The 20,966-nt window shown below is 37.7% G+C and overlaps 1 protein-coding gene across 2 annotated transcripts in view; it reads right to left on the reverse strand.

The window, feature by feature from the left end:
- tmeff2a (transmembrane protein with EGF-like and two follistatin-like domains 2a) overlaps positions 1-20,966 on the reverse strand; it is a 76,688-nt gene that overhangs the window by 29,600 nt on the left and 26,122 nt on the right. Inside the window, exons 3-4 of one of the 2 annotated variants that reach the window (XM_079820891.1) lie at positions 17,149-17,278; positions 7,097-7,123 (exon numbers count right to left, since the gene is read on the reverse strand). In XM_079820891.1, coding sequence (XP_079677017.1) covers positions 7,097-7,123; positions 17,149-17,278 — 157 coding nt within the window. Of the gene's footprint in view, positions 1-7,096; positions 7,124-17,127; positions 17,279-20,966 lie in introns of both variants that reach the window. The other variant, XM_079820890.1, reaches the window with a different exon arrangement.

Below are 20,966 nucleotides of genomic sequence, written 5' to 3' on the forward strand. Positions count from 1 at the left end.
ATTTATCTGCGAGTATCCGAAACATATTCGGTTATTGCTTAAGAGAACGTAAACAGTCAAGTAAGACAACAAATGTATACAGTATCAGTATTTTGGATCCCTGAATTATGTTTTAAAGTGACAGCAGCCTATTATTCCCACTGCTGTCTGTGTTTTTAACATTAATCGAACAATAAAAGACAAATCTCTTACTGCTCTTGGCTGAAAAACTTTTGTAACTTTATTAAATATTAATATATATTTAATACAATTTATATAGTGAAGACTAATGACTATAGTGAAGTGTTTGGAGTGTTATTTTACATTTGATTACTTTATTCAATTTCTATGAATCAATTTCTAAACCTGAAAATCGCTGTAGAAAAGCGTTGTATCTTTGTATCTACTGTATTGTACTGTATGTGTGCTATTGCTTGTCATTTTATTTGTTCTCTTTTTTTACTGTTTACTTGTCTTTAATAATGTTTTAAAATTATTTAATGCTAGTAGTTTTAGCTGTGGTATCGAAATTGTAATTGAGATTTGTAAATTTTCAATGGTATCAAAAATAAGGGTGTCATTATTGTTTTTGCAAAAACAGTTTCATGGCCGGTAAAAAATAATTATGGCCATTGGCAGGTGTGGCAAAAAGTTTGTTTCAGGCCCTGTGGGTGTCGCAATATATCGGTATTGACGATAATCGTGATGTTCAAAGCATAAAATATCGACATTGTGTTAATTTAGGGTGTGACAATATACCAGTATTGGCGATAACCACAATTTTTAAAATGAATATGACTCTTATGATAACATGACAAGTAAATACTCCAGTGTCCCGAGTCCGTCTGGAGGCCGTGTTTTTTTTTTCTCTCTCCCTCCCTATTACACACTGTTGCAGGCATAAAAATAGTTCAGCTTTGTTTTTAAAGGTCCCATGGCATGAAATTTTCATTTTATGAGGTTTTTAACATTAATATGAGTTCCCCTAGCCTGTATATGGTCCCCAAGTGGCTTGAAATTTCGATAGGTGTAAACCGAGTTCTGGGTGTCCTGCTCTGCCTTTGAGAAAATGAAAGCTCAGACGAGCCGATCTGGAATCTTCCCTGTATGTCGTTATCCGGGGAAAAGACTGGGACACGTGGTTATTCAGAACTCTCAGATACAAACAAAATAAACTCGCGCTCACAGCGCTCTCAACAACTCACTTTCTCAGCAATCTTTCTCCAGCTCTCTGTCTCTCTGGTCCACAAGTGCCCAGTCCATCTCTCTCTGGCAGTGCTTGCAGACCAGACCTCGCTAAAAAAACACCCCCTCCGCCACATAATCTAATACTCATTTCAAATGCAAAGATGTCAGCCACAACAGTGGGCGTAAAGTAAAGTTTCGGCCGATCGCCTTCCGTATTCAATTCATGGAAAAAGTGTTGAAAGTGCCTCTGCCGATCAAAGGCTTACGTTACCAGGTATGCTCGTCATCTTGATTTGCGAGAAGGCACTTTCAACACTTTTCCATGGAAGGTGACCGGCTGGAACTTTACTTTATAAAGTTTTAAAGGTGAACTATGTACGATTTTTGCAGTAAAATATCCAAAAACCACTAGGCCAGTGTTATATATTTTGTTCAGTTGAGTACTTAGAATATCCCAAATGTTTCCAACTATTTGTAAATCGTGAGAAATTACTATTTTAACCAAGGTACTGGGACATGTGAGCTATGCGTTTGAGGGAGTCGCCTGTAGATTGCGTCATATCTGTGTTACCCTCGGTTTTCGGTTTTATTTAGAAGAAACGCTGTACTCTCACCGCAGTGTGGACAAGTGTCATAGCAGCCGCCAAGCGAACGTCATAACTTCCTTTTCAACACACTCAGATGTATCTAATACGATAAACAGAGTTGCATTACCTCATACTCATGACTGGAAAAGAGGAAGCGGCGCCGACGACCGTGTCATAATAAAAGTCCCGCCGGCGACTATGCCATAATAACAGTCCCGCTCTTCAATTGCTCCTGCGGCCTTGCTCAGCTCCACAACACTCGGTCCTGCTCTGCTTCATACTAGAGTAATGTTAATAATCGCATCCATGAACATGATTTCTGACCGAGTCCTATTCTGACTCTTTTCCACCGGCTGTGAGGTGAAGACCACATGTCATCAAACTACGCCTTTGTTTTGAACAGGCGACCTCTAGTGGATGGAAAAGTTACATAGTGTAGCTTTAAATATGGATATTTTTCTTAACCAAACGCATCGATTCGCTTCAGAAGGTCTTCATTAACCCCCCAGAGCCGTGTGGAGCATGTTATTAGACGGACAGATGCATTTTTTATATGGACTTCAAAAACAGAGCAGCTATTACTGCTATTATAAAGCTTGGAAGAGCCAGGACTTTTGTAATATAACTCTGATTTTATTCGTCTGAAAGAAGAATGTCAAATACACCTAGGATGACTTGAGGGTGAGTAAATCATGGGCTAATTTTCATTTTTGGGAGAACTGTCCCTTTAAGCACTGGTTTCAGTCTTCGATAAAGTATATAAACTCAATAATCCAAGATAAAACATCGCCCTCTCATTGAAGCTAGGTTATGGACAGTCTGAGCACTTTTCAATAGGGCATTTATATCAGATTAACCTATAAATTATATCCGTTGTGAAAGCTTTTTCCTGCTGCAATGCCGGATACCGATAAACACTATGTCTAACTCAGTAATGACTGCAGTTGAGAAACAGTGCACATGTTCACACTCAGCTTGAATGTTAAGCACACAAACTCTGAGCACAGCCAGACACTTTTCCTTAGTCTTCACCTCCCATTCCAGACGGCACTGCGCCCGTCTTTATCGCAGCAGCTGAAATGGGGAGATTAGATTATTTTCTTTCTCATTCCTCTAAGCTTGTTACCATGGTGATACCACGGTGACTGAGGAAGGTCCTCACCCGGAGACGGCTGTGCAGCTGACTGTCGTCACCTCAGGAACGTGAGGTCATTAATTTCCCTCCGGTAAAAGCTGCGGAGTGTTTTAGAACATTTTAAGGCACGACTTAACAACCATTTTATGTGAAAGATCAAACACGGTCAACCGCAGCTGCAAAGACTAAATAAATACACAGCGAAAGCCCAAAGCACACAAACCAACTCCCTTAAAGACTGCTTCCTGTGTCTGTCTTGTCTGTATTGATTATAGAAAATCTACCAAAATTAAAAACATAATGGATTCTTGAAGCAGAGCCCTGGATAAACAGTAAATGGATTTCATTTGGAAGTAATTAGAAATAATGAAGTGCTGGTGGAGCCATACTGCTGCAGTTTTGACAGCTGAAGTGATACAGCGATTAATCTTTCAATAAAATCAGGCGTTTCTTGTTTTACAGTGATGGAACAAGGTTATTTGGTTCTTGAATTAAAAGCAAGACAATTTTTTTTTCAAAAATACAAATAAATCAATCAATAAATAGATAAATAAATAAATATTATTTTATTTATACGTTTATTCAGACTTACCCTAATATGTATGTCATCTTTTATTTTATTGTGTAACATTATCTGAGAGATGTGATTATCAGGAAATCCTTTATTTAAACAATTTCAGTTTGATCTAATTATTGATGTTTGCATCATAAAGTAAGTGGAGCATGAAAAAATATGAACATTATTGTTTATAATAAGTTTCCCCCATATCTTTAATTTAATCTCCCCAAAATAGACTTTAGTTGTAATTAATATTTTAAGATTTGTCTAATTCTAATGCTCTTTAATGTGATATGTTGTTTGTATTGTATTCTTGCAGTTCTGCAATAAAATAAGGTGATACTCTGAAGTATTGTGTATGTGTTTATTGTGTATGAGTGTTTCACAATAGTCTTATTCTTGGTGTCTTTAGAAGACGTATCTCTGCTGAATTTTACATAAATAAATCACAGCTTTCCTTGCTATGGGCACAGCCATAGATACAGGCTGCAAGGTTTTTTTACACTCCTATTTGAAGCTTCCGAACGCGGAAGTGTGATAAAGGCCTATTGAGATCTAATGAGAAAATTCTCAGGTGATTTATTTTCTAAGGACTGTCTTAAAACATTAGGACTGCAATTAAATTAAACAACAACAATAAAAATACTATATATGGCGTTTCACGGACCAGGCTTGAGGCTAGTCCCAGACTAAAATACATATTTGAGATGTCTTAACTGAAAGCAACCAGTGACTTTGTTTTATCTCAAGATGCACACTTTTTTTCCCCTAAGGCATGTTTATAAAATGTCCTAAATGATCTAAGGCCTAATACTGGCTTAATCTAAGCCCTGTCTGTGAAACCAGGCCTTAAACCTGTTGATATTTGAAATCAATCCACACAAACAAACCCCTCCCTTTATTGCTCCGCCCCTGAAATGAGTGAATGTTATAGCAGAAGCGAAGCAAAATAAAACTTTGCGAATAATAAAACAAAGATGATGAACGAACGACAAGGAAGTCAAGAAAAAAATTTGCATACAGTACATAAGTATATACAAGCAAGAGTTTGCTGTTAGTCGGCAGCAGCACACACTCAAAACCAATGTTACTTACGAATGGAGCAGAAACAACGCAACCTCTGTGTCCGTTTTCAGGTCTCTCCAGCTTTGAAAAGCTTTTCTAATATTAATGCGGGTCCTACAGCTCTTGGCTGATCATAACCCTTCTTTCTCCATTTGAAATTCCTCTGACCTTTTCTCTTTTGTAATGTCTCTCAGCCATGTTTTTCAACAATCTTTCTTCAAATCTCCCTCTTGCTCACTCTCTCTCCTCCCCCATCAAGAGTGTATACGCCCCCTACTGCTGTTTGGCTACAAGTATGGTGCTCATCCGATCCACTTTCAGCAGCGTTTTTCAGAAATCCCACCTTTAATGGGTTTTTTTTTAAACAAGGGATCAATGTTTGGCTGGTAAGTATGAGCCCATTAGCCCCTGCTACTAGATGCTATAACAGCACATATGATTCAAAACAGCATCTCTATCCATTGATGCCAATTCAAAACTATCTGTGTATTAATGTAATGCAATTATTTGTGTGCAAGTGCGCTATCTCCATTGTATATTATTATTATTATAGCTTAATGTATACTGTTTAATGTATGTTTAGTGTATATTGTTTAAAGTATATGTATATTGTAAGTATGTGTATATTGGTTAAAGCTGTGAGAACTACACTCACATTGTGTAAATTATTTATTGTAGTGTTTACTGTGCTGTGAGTAATTGTGGGCGCATCAGATGTGTAATCTGATGCTGCTTTAAATGTTGTACATGTCATGACTGCTATGTTGCTCGGAACTGCACCAAGAATTTCACCTGCTGTTGCACTTGTGTACATGGCTGTGTGACAATAAAGTGATTTGATTTGATTTGATTTGATTTATATAATCCCCTGGTGATGGGAATTATTATATAATAATAACTTGAATCAGAATTAATATCAACTGCTATGAAATGTTTGGTAACCAGCAAATAGCCTAATCTCTTGCCATCAACCACAATTATCATCTGTTTCTCTATATTGCATTAGTCAGAGTGTAAACAGTGTTATTCTGCATGTAGCCTGTCATGGAGCTCAAACAGCCTGAGAAGGTTCTCTCTGTGCTTTGCCATAAGTGACCATCAACATCCAGGCCCAGTAGTCAACCCATATGATTTATCTGCAGCCATTGAAATACATTTGATTTTTATCACACCGATGGTGCTGTGCTTACCTTAATGCCCTTCTCTCTCACTCTCTTTCTGTTCCATCCATAAACTGCAATCATTTCTCCCTTTCCTTACCCCAGCCTTTATCGCCCTCATCTTTCTCTTCCTCCTCTTTACTTATCTTTCTCTTTATCAGACTTCCATTTCTCTTTCTCTCTCCTATCCTTTCTCCACTCATTTTATCGATGTGCACATTCTCCAGTCTCTTATCACTCTTCTTTTGTCTCTCCATCCATATTTTCTCCTCTCCCCTCATCATCTTGTCTTCTCCACGTTCACTACATTGAATCTATTTTTCTGTACCTTCTAACACAAAGGCATTTATCTAACAAAAATCTACACATTCTTAGTGGGCATACTTGGTAAATGAGAAGTTCATGTTGAATTAAGTCCTTCATAAGCTCTATTCGGGCAGGAGAAGTTTTCTAAACCAGGACTTTACAAACTTCTGCCATGGAAGGTAGCTATAAACACAAGTGCAATATTATAAAGAAAAATATTGTATCTCCTTTCTACTCACTATAAGAGTGTTGTAAACAAGCTTGAAGAGAAACATTATCTAGCTATTTTTATTGTATTTTTGATCATCAAATAAATGCAGCCTTGGTGAGCATAAGAGATGTTACTGAATGGTACTGTATATATGAAATTATAATGGGGGAAATAAGTGTGAGAAATAAGTGTTCTGACACAATTGATGTCAACACCAACTATTATTTTACCTAAAAATGTAGAAATGTAGCTTTAGGAGTTCAATCACAGACATTCTCATCCAGATGGGATTCAATTTCTCAACAACAAAAAAAAAAACTCCAGAGAATTAAAATCACATAGTACTGTAAAATATAAATTTACCTAAACTCCTCAGGGAAAACAGTCCCGTCCAAATGACACATATACCAACCAAGCTGCTGCTATTTGCAAAAAGCACAGACCACATCTAGCAAACAGGAAATGGCTCGCAAAATAAGACCACAATAAGAAGCAGTATGCATGGGGATGTTACAGTACTCAATTAGCGGATGTGGTCTGTTCGGTCAAGAGAGAGGAATAAAAGGGTTGAATGGAAGAGTGAGAGATTAAATCAAAGAAGAGTGACACATTTCAAGCGACGCTAATATACAGCTTGAGCCGCAGACTGTTCTACTGTCAGTCAGACATTGCACTTTGGGGGAAGAGTGTAATAATTCTGTTTCTCTGAACAATACGTGAGTGGGCGTAATTGAATCTCAGTTTCAGTGGGCGGCTTGAGGAGGAGAGCAGATGACTGCTGACAGGCTGAGAGGAAGTGAGTGTGTGTTTATGAGCATCATTTGTGGGGAAGTGTAAACAAGTGCAGAGTGATTTAATGAGCAGCATGCTCACAAATTTTCACATTTTTGAGCTGGTTTGCCTTACCTTCATCTCCTGATCCTGAACCAGCATCTGTAAAACACAAAAAGCAGATCATTAGATCAATGTCTTCTCCAAAGTCTGTAATATCATTTTAGTGAATCCAATAAGGGTTAAAACTCACACGTTTTAATGCATGCAAAACTCATTTAAAAAGCATTTTCTAGTTTTGTATCATTATTATGCATGCTGTTTTTAAGGCTTTATGTTAAATGAGAGACCACGGCCCCCAATTTTGGTCTGGGACTAGCTTAAGCCTTGTCTGTGAAACCAGGGGCACATGATACAATTGTAGTTTATAAAATGTATAAGTTTATAAATGTATAAGTTTATAAAAAAAAAATCTGTCACAATACAGCAATATTTAAATAATTTGCAATAAACTAAAATGTTGAAATAATTATATCATGTGGGAAAAATATCTATTCTGTAAGATGTTTTCTATTTGATCATTTATCATTTCATTGATCTATTTGATAAAGATCATTTTTTGAAAATATAATTGAAATTATAAATGCTTTTTTAATCTTTATTTTATATTTTTATAACATCTTCACACAAATGTTTTATGTTTATTTCCATTATTTGTCCCTACACTAAGGTTACAAAAGTGTTTTTTTGCAGTGATGCCATAGAATAACTATTTTGGGTTCTCCAAAACAAAGAACCTTTTAGTGATCGGTTCCTAAAATATTTGTTTTTCTTGGTTAGAAGAACATTTTAAAATTCTGGAGACAGAAAAAAAAAACTGAAAAAACCCCCCCAAAAAACAGCAAGAGCTGCTTTAAATAGATGTTTAAGAACGTTAAACCCTGTACATGAGATGGACTGGCCATCTGTCCAGGGTGTTTCCCTGCCTACGGCCAGAGACTCTGGGATGGGCTCAAGCATCCCCGTCATCTTAGGACAAGCGATTTGGAAAATGGATGGATAAATCATGTACATTATTGCTCATCTGGGTCTCTGGAGTCTGGGCATACTATCCCAATATACAGTAAAGATATGGTTTTGTGTACTTGAACTGTGGGAGGATCAAAGGTGAATATGTGACCCATTTGGCTTCTGTAGGCAGAAGTGGGCTGCACAAATGATACAAGAGGGAGATATTACAAATGCAAAAACGTACACAAATTCACTGCAGTCTGATTTAGATTCAGTGTTTCAATTGAAACCAACTATAACCCTTCTGTCCACCCTTTGTGCATAACAACAACAGGATCCAGGGCATCATTACTGCCGCAATATTTGTGACTAAATCAAGTATTATAATGTAAATGATGCCCTCTAACTGGATATAAAGGTACAAAAAAAGGGAAGGATAGTCTTTTGTTTTCCCTCAGATTAGTTTCTTCAGAATCTGAATATAAATCTAACCTTTACCCAGGCTTATAACTGTCCCTAGAGTATAAGGACCCATCACTTATTAGTGTTTTGATACTATTCTCCTTCTCAATGCATTGCAGTCTAAATTGTTTTTTTTTATAGTGTATATTATTCTATCCCCTTACACTAATCCTACCCATCACACAAACTGCATTTTTACATTTTAAATGTATGATTTGTAAGCTTCTTTTCTCATGGGGACCTCAATTTATCACATTATGAGTCTCCACGACTCAGTGTGCATTCAGGTTGAAGTCCCCAACGGGATAGAAAAACATGCACACACACACACACACACACACACGCGCGCGCGTGCGTGCACGCAAGCAAGCACGCACGCACACACGCACGCATGCACACACACACACAAACATTTATATATTAAAGGTATTATTTTTATATATATTATATTATTCTTTTATCTGTACAATGCACATCAATTTTAAAATAAAAAAGCTGACCACCTTGTGCCCATGATAAAAATAAGAGTCCTACTGAACCGCACTCTCACACAGACAAGTTCAAACTGGTTTATTTGCTGTCAGTTTTGTCTAATTGCCTGACAGTTACGTGTTTGAATCAGAGACAGACATGTTGCACACAATCTGTCTTTGACCATCTGAGAGATGCTCTCTGGCCATCTGGACATGAAACGCTCAGCTTTGGCTTTAATACAAAGAATATGTCTAAACCTGTCAAAATACTTTCACCTGTATATTTGATATGCTTGCACAACAGTATCACCTGTGTATGTGTATAAAATCTGAAAATATGACTCACTGTAAAGCCTGACATATAAATCATTTTGTAATCAAACTCTATTGAAAATGTAGACAAAATATGTAGGCCTACATTTATTATAAATAATGATTAGTTAATGTGTTAGCAAGAACATTTTTGATTTACATTATAACAGACAGCAGGCTGTATCCATATACCATCCCTATATAATCTCAGTAAAAGTTTTAATTTTAAATCATTTAAATATAATGACTTGATGATCATGTTTTCATCATCATGAAATTAACAACAAAGATGACTGATGAATTATCTCTTAATAAATATTAGAAAGCTATGTTTTAAATATGATACCGCTTTATGTGTTTAAAATCAACAACTAAAGAAGTATAATGCATACAAATAAATCATCAATAATTTTCCATCCTTGTATTCAATTCAACATTCCTGATAGAAACTGAAGACCTAAAAGACAAAAAACATTTAAATGCATTAAACAGAACCATTGAATTTGTCCCGAAGTATTGGGTCAAAAAAGTGGAAAACATTCCACAGCCTCAAAAATCATGAAGTTCCCTAGTACATCAACAAGACTATTTCACAGTGAGGCTGGAAGAGTAAAGCGAGACGAACAGCCTGTTTCTCGGCACACTTCTTCCTGTGAGACTGGACTCTGCTGAGTCTGTGGACACGAAACAATGGCAGGAGTCTTATTTAGTTTTAGAGACCCATTTCTCATTCAGAGGTATCAGCGGGTTGCGCAGCTCCACTGCCTTTGTCATTTATCAGGAAGAATGTGTGATGAGGTGACTTTGCACTTTTCCTCGTATCCCACGATGCCAAGGGTTGAGCGAACTTGAGCTTGTGGCTCAGAGGCAGATGGTCTCTGTCAGCAGAGACAAATGCAGCCGTGATTTAACATGCCATGGCCGCTGTTACAACACACAATTAACTATTTCAAGAACAGCATGCTTGACCGACATGTGCATGTCACACTGGGGTGCAACAAACATCCGATCAAGAGGAAGATCAGTTTAAAAGTCTTTAATAACACACTCAGAAGGTAAATCCAAATAACACAGGCGAATACACACAACTGAAGCATTAACATGAATGTACGAATGAACACCGAAAAGACTGCAACTTAAATACAAAGCAAATGAGGGAACTAATGACAAACGACTGAGATGATTAAAATGATAATTCAGCTAAAAATTACAGTTACACCATGATTTATTCACCCTCAAACCATCCTAGGTGTATATGGCATTCTTCTTTCGAATGTATACAATCAGAGTTATGTCCTGGCTCTTCCAAGCATTATAATGGCAGTCAATGTATCGCAAAAAAGCGTAACTGGCGCGACAATGATGTAGGACGTAGCCAACCTGGTCTCACAGAATTCTGTGAAATGAACACGGGCCCCTTAACTCAAAATTCGTGGCAGTTTCACAGAATCGCCGAAAATTCCGTGATGGGTCCACAGAAGTGATGCCTATGTAAGTCAATGACAGTATACAGACGCGTTGGGCATGTTGGTTATCGTCATGAAACTATGATTTTGCCATTATGACATGGAGTGTGATTCTCGATTTAATCAGCCAGCGTAATTTTATTTACAATTATTTTATTTTTTTTTATTTACAGTATTCAGACACGTTTTGAACACGTAACCCAATCCCTTCCCTAAACCTACCCATTTGTGTATTATAAAAAACAAGATATAACAGGCAGATCCGACTGCAGGCACAATTTATTCAAAAAGTACAAATATTCCAAGTGTTCCGAGCCCAAACGATTGATTTGTGTGAAGAAAATCCCCAAAAGCGATCAGATTCAGCATTCATTTGAAACACATTTCAAATTTTACCGCCGGTGTCCTGACATTTCATCCTACCCGTCAGATTGTCCTACCAAGGCTTACTGCGCATGCTCACATCAATATTTTTTATTTTTATTTTTTATATTTACATTTTAAGGGTAGGTTTAGGGTAGGGATAGGGGTAGGTATGGATATTAATGGATATTAATAAAGCAAATCACATTAATATGATTCTGGTAGCACAATCTGATAGGTAGCATTTTACATCCATATATAATATTTATTTATTTAAAATATTTACATAGTAAAGGGTAGGTTCAGGGTAGGAGTAGGTATGGATATTAATAAAGCCTCAAATCAGATGAATATGATGCTGGTAGCACAATCTGATAGGCAGCATTTTTTGCTGTCGAATCGTGCTACCTACTGTTTTAATGGGAGGTAGCAAAATCTGACAAGGTAGGACAAATTGACAGAACACCGGAAGAAACGTTACGTCAGCTTTGACAGCATTGGCTGTCGTATGTCTCTTAAACCAATTGCGTCATTACGTTGGCTTTGATTGTAAAATGCCATTGGATCTCGTATGTCTCGTGACAGATTTGATTGTACCGCAGCATCAGATCACGCACCAGCCGACTCCAGAACAGCTTCTTCCCACAAACAATCAGACTCCTTAACTCTTGACCCATCAGGATCATAACACACACTGGACAGAATATCACTCAGCACAACCCACTGTAGATAAACACACATTATATACACATTTATTTATCATACAGCATCTATTGCACTTTGGATTTCAATTTTTCAATCTGTGAATAATATTTTATACTGTACATTGTATATTATTATTACTATTATAGCGTAATGTATATTGTTTAGTGTATGTTTAGTGTATATTGTTTAAAGTATATGTATATTGTAAGTATGTGTATATTGTTTAAAGCTGTGAGAACTACACTCACATTGTGTAAATTATTTATTGTTTATTGTAGAGTTTACTGTGCTGTGAGTAATTGTGGGCGCATCAGTGTAATCTGATGCTGCTTTAAATGTTGTACATGTCATGTCATGACTACCATGTTGCTCGGAACTGCACCTAAGAATTTCACCTACTGTTGCACTTGTGCATATGTAGAGTGACAAATAAAGTGATTTGATTTGATTTGATTTGAGATTGCGTCATGCAAAAGAGTCGTGTGTATTATTTGAATGAGATATGAATGAGTTTGTTCACGGAGCGGCGGGATCATCATTTTAGGGATTAAAACATTAGGATCAACTCTGTTCTTTACATGTCATGAAGACATCGTGTGACTTCAGAAGAATTGGAATGCAACATGAGTTAATACTTTTATACTGTTTTTGGTCAGTTTTTGCAATAAATACCTGTGACTGTACTTGTATTTGCCTGTTATGCGTTTTATATTGTTGAGAGTGGGTAGGTTTAGGTTAGGAGTGGGGTTAGTTGCTCCAAAATATAAAAGTAGCCTATACATATTCATAAAATCTATGTTTTACTCTCATTGACTTACATAGGCATCACTTCTGTGGACCCATCATGGAATTTTGAGTTAAGGGGCCCGTGTTCATTTCACGGAATTCTGTGAGATCAGGTTGGACGTAGCGTAAGCATTTTGAACTGCGAGAGGCGCTACACTTTCTTCGTAAGTTGAATACGGAAGGCGGTCCGCAGGAAGCTAGATATTTTACTTTATAACGTGTTAAATATGGATATTGTTCTTACAAAAAAATTATCGATTTGTTCAGAAGGCCTTTATTAACCCTCTGGAGCCGTGTAGATAACTTTTATAATGGATGGATACACTTTTTCGAGCTTCACATTTTGGGCTGCCATTTACTGCCATTATAAAGCTGGGAAGAGCCAGGACATTTTTTAATATAACTCCGATTGTATTTGTCTGAAAGAAAAATGTCGTATACACCTAGGATGTCTTGAAGGTGAGTAAATCATGGGATAATAATAATAAAAAAAAGATCCCTTTAATGAATCTCCATCGTAACTAATAAGTGGCTGGAAACTAAACAAAGGACAACAGGAACTAATGAATGCAAACTAAAAGTCCATGAAAAGGAAACCAAGAGCAAGATAACTAAAAAGTAACATCGGTACTGTAGTGCTGTTTATGTCAATGTTTTGAGAAAGAAATTTCTTGGAATATGAAGCATACTCCATGCATGTAGAAAGCTCCTTTAGCACTACGTGGATTGCGATTACGCAGAAAGGCTATCTTAACCTCATTTTCCACTGTCGAAAATGAAGTGCCTTCTTCTCTCTACAGTTACGCACCACTAAGCTAATGGCTAGCTGCCCTGTGCCGCACTGAAAACTCAATATAACCACTGGCCCGTCTCCTTAATCAGTGCATTATTCACACTGATCTTACAGCAGCACAGCGGTGAACTCGCTACCGTTTGCGAGGTAAATAGCCCACTTATCAATGCCAGAAAATAGAGAGAAGCACATACTCACCTCTGTGATACTTCTCAATATTTTTAACATAAAATCCTTCTGAAAGTTTCAGCAGAGCACAGCAAGGACTCATTTTGGGAAACTATATACCAGGATTTCACCAAACAGTATTGGAAGTGACTATTGGTGAATGAGATCACAGCTAAATGTAGTGACTATGCTATAGTAACTCATACAATTTAAATATTACCTACATTTTTATTGCTTTCACCAGACTAGTAATTGAAGGACTGTAACTGAAAAAAATAATGGCGCTTTTGATGCCATCCAGCGTCATTCAACACATGCGGAATGGTATTCAGCACCATGGAGAGCGCCAAACACAGACCCAAATCTGAAGACTTCTTTAAAAAAAAATTCTTACTGACCACAAATGTTTAATCAGTAGTAGTGGAGATATGAATACATCTCTGTAAAGCAGTGTAATGATTAAGCAATTGCAGTCTGACTTGTAAAAAAAAAAAAAAAAAAATTAAAAACAAAAACAAGTTGATTTAAAAAAATGTGACAGATGAATGCTTTAAACCATAAGTGTGCATGTTTACATGCCAATAGCATTTCTTAAAGGAAGAGCAGCCTTTAATACTGAGTCGGCCAAAGAGTGGAAAATATGACAAACTAAAATATGACAAACTATAAAAATATAATATGATGTGATATGACGCCTTTAATACTTCTCCGGTTATTACAATCAATGTTCTATTTCCTGGTGCATGAAGGTGCTCACATTCAGTTATGATATTGATGTATGAATGAAGACAGAGGAGCCAAGTTGCAACCAGCCTTGGAGAAATAGCGAAAATAGCAGAGTGTGATACACTTCACTTATCTCTGTAGGTCATCTGTCAGCTGCTGGATCATTTGCCAGGGAATTAGTGGAGAGGAAATCAGTGTCAAAGAGTTAGATGAGCTGGTACAAGCATCAGAACTGTGAGGCAGTCCATTTCTCTGTCTTTTTCCTCAACGCCCTCAGGCTTAAAGTGTGAAAATCTCATTGGGCTGCGGGTATATTCTTTTGGTCTAACATCAAGCTCTTTTTGGACAGAAATCATTCAGGAAACTTTCAACTACATAATTTAATCCTTGACATAATGATGTGTATAAAAATGTACTATTAAATCTGAATTGAACATAGTCAGAATGAAATTGGTAAGGAATATAATAGGGCTGTTGAGAATGTCTGTTGGCCATTAGGTTTGGATTATGAGCTAACAAACTGACACACCTGAGTCTGCTGATCTGAGATCCTTCTTTCTATAATATATAACTTTGTGATGAAATATACTCTGACAATATTGGTTTATAGAAAACCAATGTTAGAAATCTAAATCCTGTTAGAAGCAGGAAAAATGGGCAAGCTTAAGGATTTGAGCGAGTTTGACAAGGCCCAAATTGTGATGGCTATATGACAAAACTGCATCTTCAAAACTGCAGCTCTTGTGGGGTTTTCCCGGTCTGCAGTGGTCAGTATCTATCAAAAGTGGTCCAAGGAAGGAACATTGTTGAACCGGCGACAGGGTCATGGGCAGCCAGGGCTCATTGAAGCACGTGGGGAGCGAAGGCTGGCCCGTGTGGTCCGATCAATCAGATGGGCTACTGTAGCTCAAATTGCTCAAGAAGTGAATGCTGGTTCTGATAGAAAGGTGTCAGAATACACAGTGCATCACAGTTTGCTGCGTATAGGGCTGCATAGCCGGAAACCAGTCAGGGTGCCCATGCTGACCCCTGTCCACCGCCGAAAGCGCCAACATTGGGCACGTGAGCATCAGAACTGGACCACGGAGCAATGGAAAAGGTGGCCTGGTCTGATGAATCACGTTTTCTTTACATCACATAGATGGCCGGGTGTAGGTGCGTCACTTACCTGGGGAACACGTGTCACCAGGATGCACTATGGGAAGAAGGCAAGCCGGCGGAGGCAGTGTGATGCTTTGGGCAATGTTCTGCTGGGAAACCTTGGGTCCTGCCATCCATGTGGATGTTACTTTCACACCTACCACCTACCTAAGCATTGTTGCAGACCATGTACACCCTTTCATGGAAACAATATTCCCTGGTGGCCATGGCCTCTTTCAGCAGGATCTTGCGCCGCCACAAAGCAAAAATTGTTCAGTAATGGTTTGATGAGCACAACAACAAGTTTGAAGTGTTGACTTGGCCTCCAAATTCCCCAGATCTCAATCCAATCGAGCATCTGTGGGATGTGCTGAACAAACAAGTCCGATCCAAGGAGGCCCCACCTTGCAACTTACAGGACTTAAAGGATCTGCTTCTAACATCTTGGTGCCAGATACCACAGCACACCTTCAGGGGTCTAGAGGAGTCCATGCCTCAATGGGTCAGGGCTGTTTTGCCAGCAAAAGGGGGACCAGCACAATATTAGGACATAGGTCATAATGTTATGCCTGAACGGTGTAAATGATCTTCATTTAGGGACATCACTTATCTCTGCAAAAATATATTTAGTTAATTAGATTAATCAATAGCCAACCAAAGGAAATGAAGAAATATTTACAAAGTACCATCTGAGGTACTAGTTGCCAGATTTGAATCAAACCATTAAAAATATATTCAAAAACTCCAGTTTTCTGAGACACGTCAGAAGTAAAAAAGATGCCCTTGATCACAACTACAATTTTAGCTTTGCTTTCAGAATTATATCCACGAGGTACTTAAACTGGAATGGTCTGATGTACACTCAATGCATAAACATAAAGTGTGAAATAAAAGCAAAAGATGACAGGAAAGTGTTCATAAACAAACAGCCAAACAGAGAGATGATAAGAGATGATTCAGTGGCGCCATTCAAGCATCACAGAGACAAAGACTCTTGTTTTCTGCGGCTTGTTTCAGTAAATTAGCTTTTACCTTCTAGAGCACCTACAGACAAGTACATGCACGCACATTCAGGAATAGATGAGAACCAACATCCTGCTGGGATTGAATTATGACTTTACCTGAATACACAGAAACAGGCACACACGGCGAGAAGAGAACATTTCATTCTCTGGATGCTCCATAAGCACAAATACTCGCCTCCCACACTCTCTCTCTCTCCTCCCTAGAGATCATTTTTAGAGGTTTCAATGTGTTTAGGCACTGTTTAATGGAGTCTGACTCAGCAACTCCCAGAGCACCAAACATCTGCTTTACTCTCTGCAATATACCATTAACTGACCACAGAGCACACTTTCACTCGTATCGTATCTGTTTTTTGATTTGCCTTAAACATGCAATGCTCATTCATAATCATGAACATAATATAAATGGAAAAAGGGGGATGTTTATCTGAAAATCATTTCTAACAACAACAATCCAGCCTTGTGGAACAACACTCATGCCTTAAAAAGGTTTTAAAAGATAGCAAAACTTTACACAGAGCAATAATACACAGCTCTAGCCTGTTAAAGGTATTATGGGTATTGTCTGACTGAAGTATAACATGTTAAACGCAACACAGATATGACTCTCTGTCTGCTTCAGACCACAGGGATGAATAAATTGAAGTTCTGCTCAATCTGATAACTTCATACTCACAGTTACAATTTAATTGGAAAATGATTAGGCTGTGGATTAACCTTCAAGAGACATACGCACCAAACCCACGACTGAACGTACCGGCTGGACAGGATCCTTCAGAGACCGCCAGGATCTCGGTCTGCTGTTTGCAGGCGTCCCTCCTCAGAAAACACTCGTTTTCATAGTTTTCGTTGTTGGAGCCGCATACAGGAACATAATCATTGTTGCACTGAAAAAAAAGGAGAGATTTTAAGCATTAGAAAATATATGAGAAAAGGGAGATTTTGAAAACATGGGACTAAAATTCAAGTCAAAGATTACAAGCATTAGTAACAATTTGGATAAACACAATTATACACAGTATTATGAGTTTGTAGTATTACAACTATCTGATTATGTTATTTGAACATTTTAAATATAATTAAAATCAATAAATAATTAAATTTCATTGAAACATATTGTATATTAATATTACAAAAAATATAATAAAAGAAAAAATTCGTATTTTTGTAAGCATAGCATGAAATGGGAAAAAAGGAGTCTTTCTTTAAGAGCATGATTATATTATGCAATGATAATAATTAAGCATGAAACTGACCTATATATTTCTCACAGTTTAATTGTGATGTTTTAGCACCGCTTTATTTTGGGAGTTTTAGATTAGCTCACAGCAGAGAATAAGAATTGTGTGATCTGAATGTGAATTAAGCTACTGTGAGCTCCGAAGGGTCGAAATACAGCCTGCCAACTACACTGCCCACGTTCCCAAAGCAGTGGAAAAAAAGATTACAGTGTAAGAAAATGCCAGGGAGGAATATATCACAAAATACTGTGAAACAGTTGCAAATCTATGGTTTCAGGTTGTTTGGTTATAACAGGTTATCCTTTTTAAGATGCACAATCTAGGCAAAAATAATAGAAAAGAAAATATTTTACTGATAATGCTATTGTAGACTTTAAAATTTATCTGACAGAAATTACAACAACAAAAGATTCATTTCACGTCAATGTAAATACAAAGAAATGTAAAATTGGCCATAACATAATGAATCATCTAATTGATTTAGATTTAAATGTATTAAATATGTAATTAATCAATCAGACACAATTTCATTACTGGTACCTCCCCAGAATTATGACGAACAAAATAATTAAAAAAGAAAGACAAAAGATCTACTTCAGTGCACAAAAAACTGTCTCAAATATTCCTGTGAATCTCTTTGAAACCCACTAAAGTTTGACTTCATAAGAAGCAGGCAGTTTAAAATCCCTGGGTGGCCTGGTGGAAAATGAAGCCGTTCCAAACCTCACGCAGGTATTTTGGAAGAGTCCGACCAGACCGCACACACATATGCACCTGGAGACACACTGTGTCTGGTCCAGCAGGCAGGGTCTGTCTGGCCCCTGGGGAGGCAGGTACAGTGCAGGGCTGCAGTGGTCTGTCAGCTCACATGTTGGCTGAGGGACTGTGTGGCTGGAAGCCAGCTGGTTGGCAGGGGTCACAGGAATACTAACTGTGCCCATCGATTCTGGAGCGGGATTTGTACTCACTGTTTTATCGGCTGAGAAGCAATATTATGCAGGATGAGAAAGCTCTGAGCCAACGCTGGCAAGAGATCGAGAGAGGGGGGTGAAATAGGAGGAAAAAAGGGAAAAACTAGGTCTACAGGAGATGATTATACTGTATAAATAGAAATGAACGGAATATAGAACAAGGAAAAAGACAGACATGAATGAATATATATATAGGTTTTTTTCCACATACACATATATATACACTCTAAAAAATGATGGGTAAAAAATAACCCAAGTTGGGTTGAAAATGGACTAACCCAGCGATTGGGTTGTTTTAAGCAAACATTTAACCCAACCACTTAAAACAACCCAATTGCTGGGTTAGTCCATTTTCAACCCAACTTGGGTTGTTTTTAACCCAGCATTTTTTAGAGTGTATATATATATATATATATATAAACACAAGAAGAAGGGTGGTGGAAGGAAAACAATGCAAATTCTACACTCTAAAAAAAAAGGCTCGTAATCATAGGGGAACCTTTTTTAGTGCTATATAGCACCAATTTTGGTGCTTCAGTGGTTCTTCAGAGGTGCTATATAGCACCTTAGTCAAAGAACCGGTGAAGAACCTCTGAAGAACCGGTGAAGAACCGCTGAAGAACCTCTGAAGAACCTCTGAAGAACCGCTGAAGAACCTCTGAAGAACCTCTGAAGAACCGCTGAAGAACCTCTGAAGCACCAAAATTGGTGCTATATAGCACTAAAAAAGGTTCCCCTATGATTACGAGCCAAGAACCATTTTTGGTGCAATATAGAACCTTTTTTTTTTTAGAGTGTATAGATACGTTTTTTTTTTTACTTCTTTTTTTTTCTTTGCAAAAGACGTGAAGCAGCTGTCAAACGCGTCCGTCTAGCGCATAAAAACGGTGGAAAAGTATAGTGTAGTGGAATGGTATGCGCAAATAAGTTCTGTGTGAATGGCTCCTGAAGCTGTTTACACTGGACACGTCAAGGCAAACGATCCAAATCCATTTGACCTTTGTGTCACAAGTACAAGATCATGGAGGACACCAGAAATAGAATGGGTCATCCGTTTACTGTTGGTTACTTGTTGTGTTGCAAAAGACAGTATCACTGATTATAATAGGGTTATGTTTACTTTTGAATCGTCGCTCGCATCTGGTGTAGACAGGGTTTTAATTTTTAGACACAACATTACTTTGGTAATATTTTTGTTGGTCAAACTGAATGAATCAGTGATTTTGAATAAATTGGTCGAGTAAATAATTCAGTGACTCACTCATTTGTAATTGCAAACCACTCATTTGTTTCAAGGACTGTAATTAATTATTGTAAAATGTTATACAACTGATGGATGGATGGATTGATATGACTAAACATTCATCATCAAAGATCTGGGTCGATAATCAAAAAGTTGTAGGTTTAAATATGGCAAGGGCCAATCTTTGATCTAAGGACCTTGAGTAGTGACAGATTTGCTTTCTCAACTAAGGTCGAGTGTGACTTGAGTTCTCTTTGATAAAAATATTCCACTATTAGCCCACCTGAGATGGAGAGCGATAGAAAAGACTGAGTGACAGTAAAATGCAACCGAGACACCAGAACAGAAAAACAGAGTGAAATCTCAGAAGAGCAAAGCATTGAGATGATCTCAAAATAAACACAGAAAGAATGAGAGGAGGAGAAGGAAGAGAGAGAGTGAAATGGATATTACCCGCTTTTAAACCTTTTCCTCTTTTTTTGTTGTTGACATTTTTACAGCTTCAAGTGTTCAATCACTTTTTTGACCTGGCATGATGCAATAGTGAGAAAGGCTGGCCAGCCCCAGGCAGCCCCCAGCATGCCCCGAGAAATGCCTCTTTTGCAGAGCCCCTGTAGTTCAGTCCTTTTAACTTTGCCCCTTGAGGGGAAGGAGTGCATTAGCACTTCATCTTTGAGGAAAAATAACTGGTGATTATGTTGAAAAGTTAATTGAAATAAATTGAGGGCAAGTAATGAGTGTCTGACACACTAACAGTTAAAAAGAGCAGACACTTCAGCTACAACACAAAACAGCTTTTCCCTTGCAGGTCAGAAGAATAGGATTGAAGTAGCATTATGATGAATGAAAGGACCTTGAAAAGGCTGAAAAGCATGCTGATAGATATAATACACATATACCTGTCCTATTCCACAGCAGAAAAAGCTAGTTAGCCGTGATAAAAAATAACATTAGACAAGTCTCCTTTTCTTGTTTGCAGACAACTGAATTACCCAAACTAAACAGCAGTTCCAGAATGTCTAACACACAGGTTTTCTTGCATTTAAAAAGCCCAAAACAGGATGGAACAAATATGGACTAAAAATAATGATGACTTATTCTGCACTACACAGATTTTTGT

The sequence above is a fragment of the Gobio gobio genome (genome assembly GCF_949357685.1).
Source record: "Gobio gobio genome assembly, chromosome: 7".
Lineage (NCBI taxonomy): Eukaryota > Metazoa > Chordata > Actinopteri > Cypriniformes > Gobionidae > Gobio > Gobio gobio.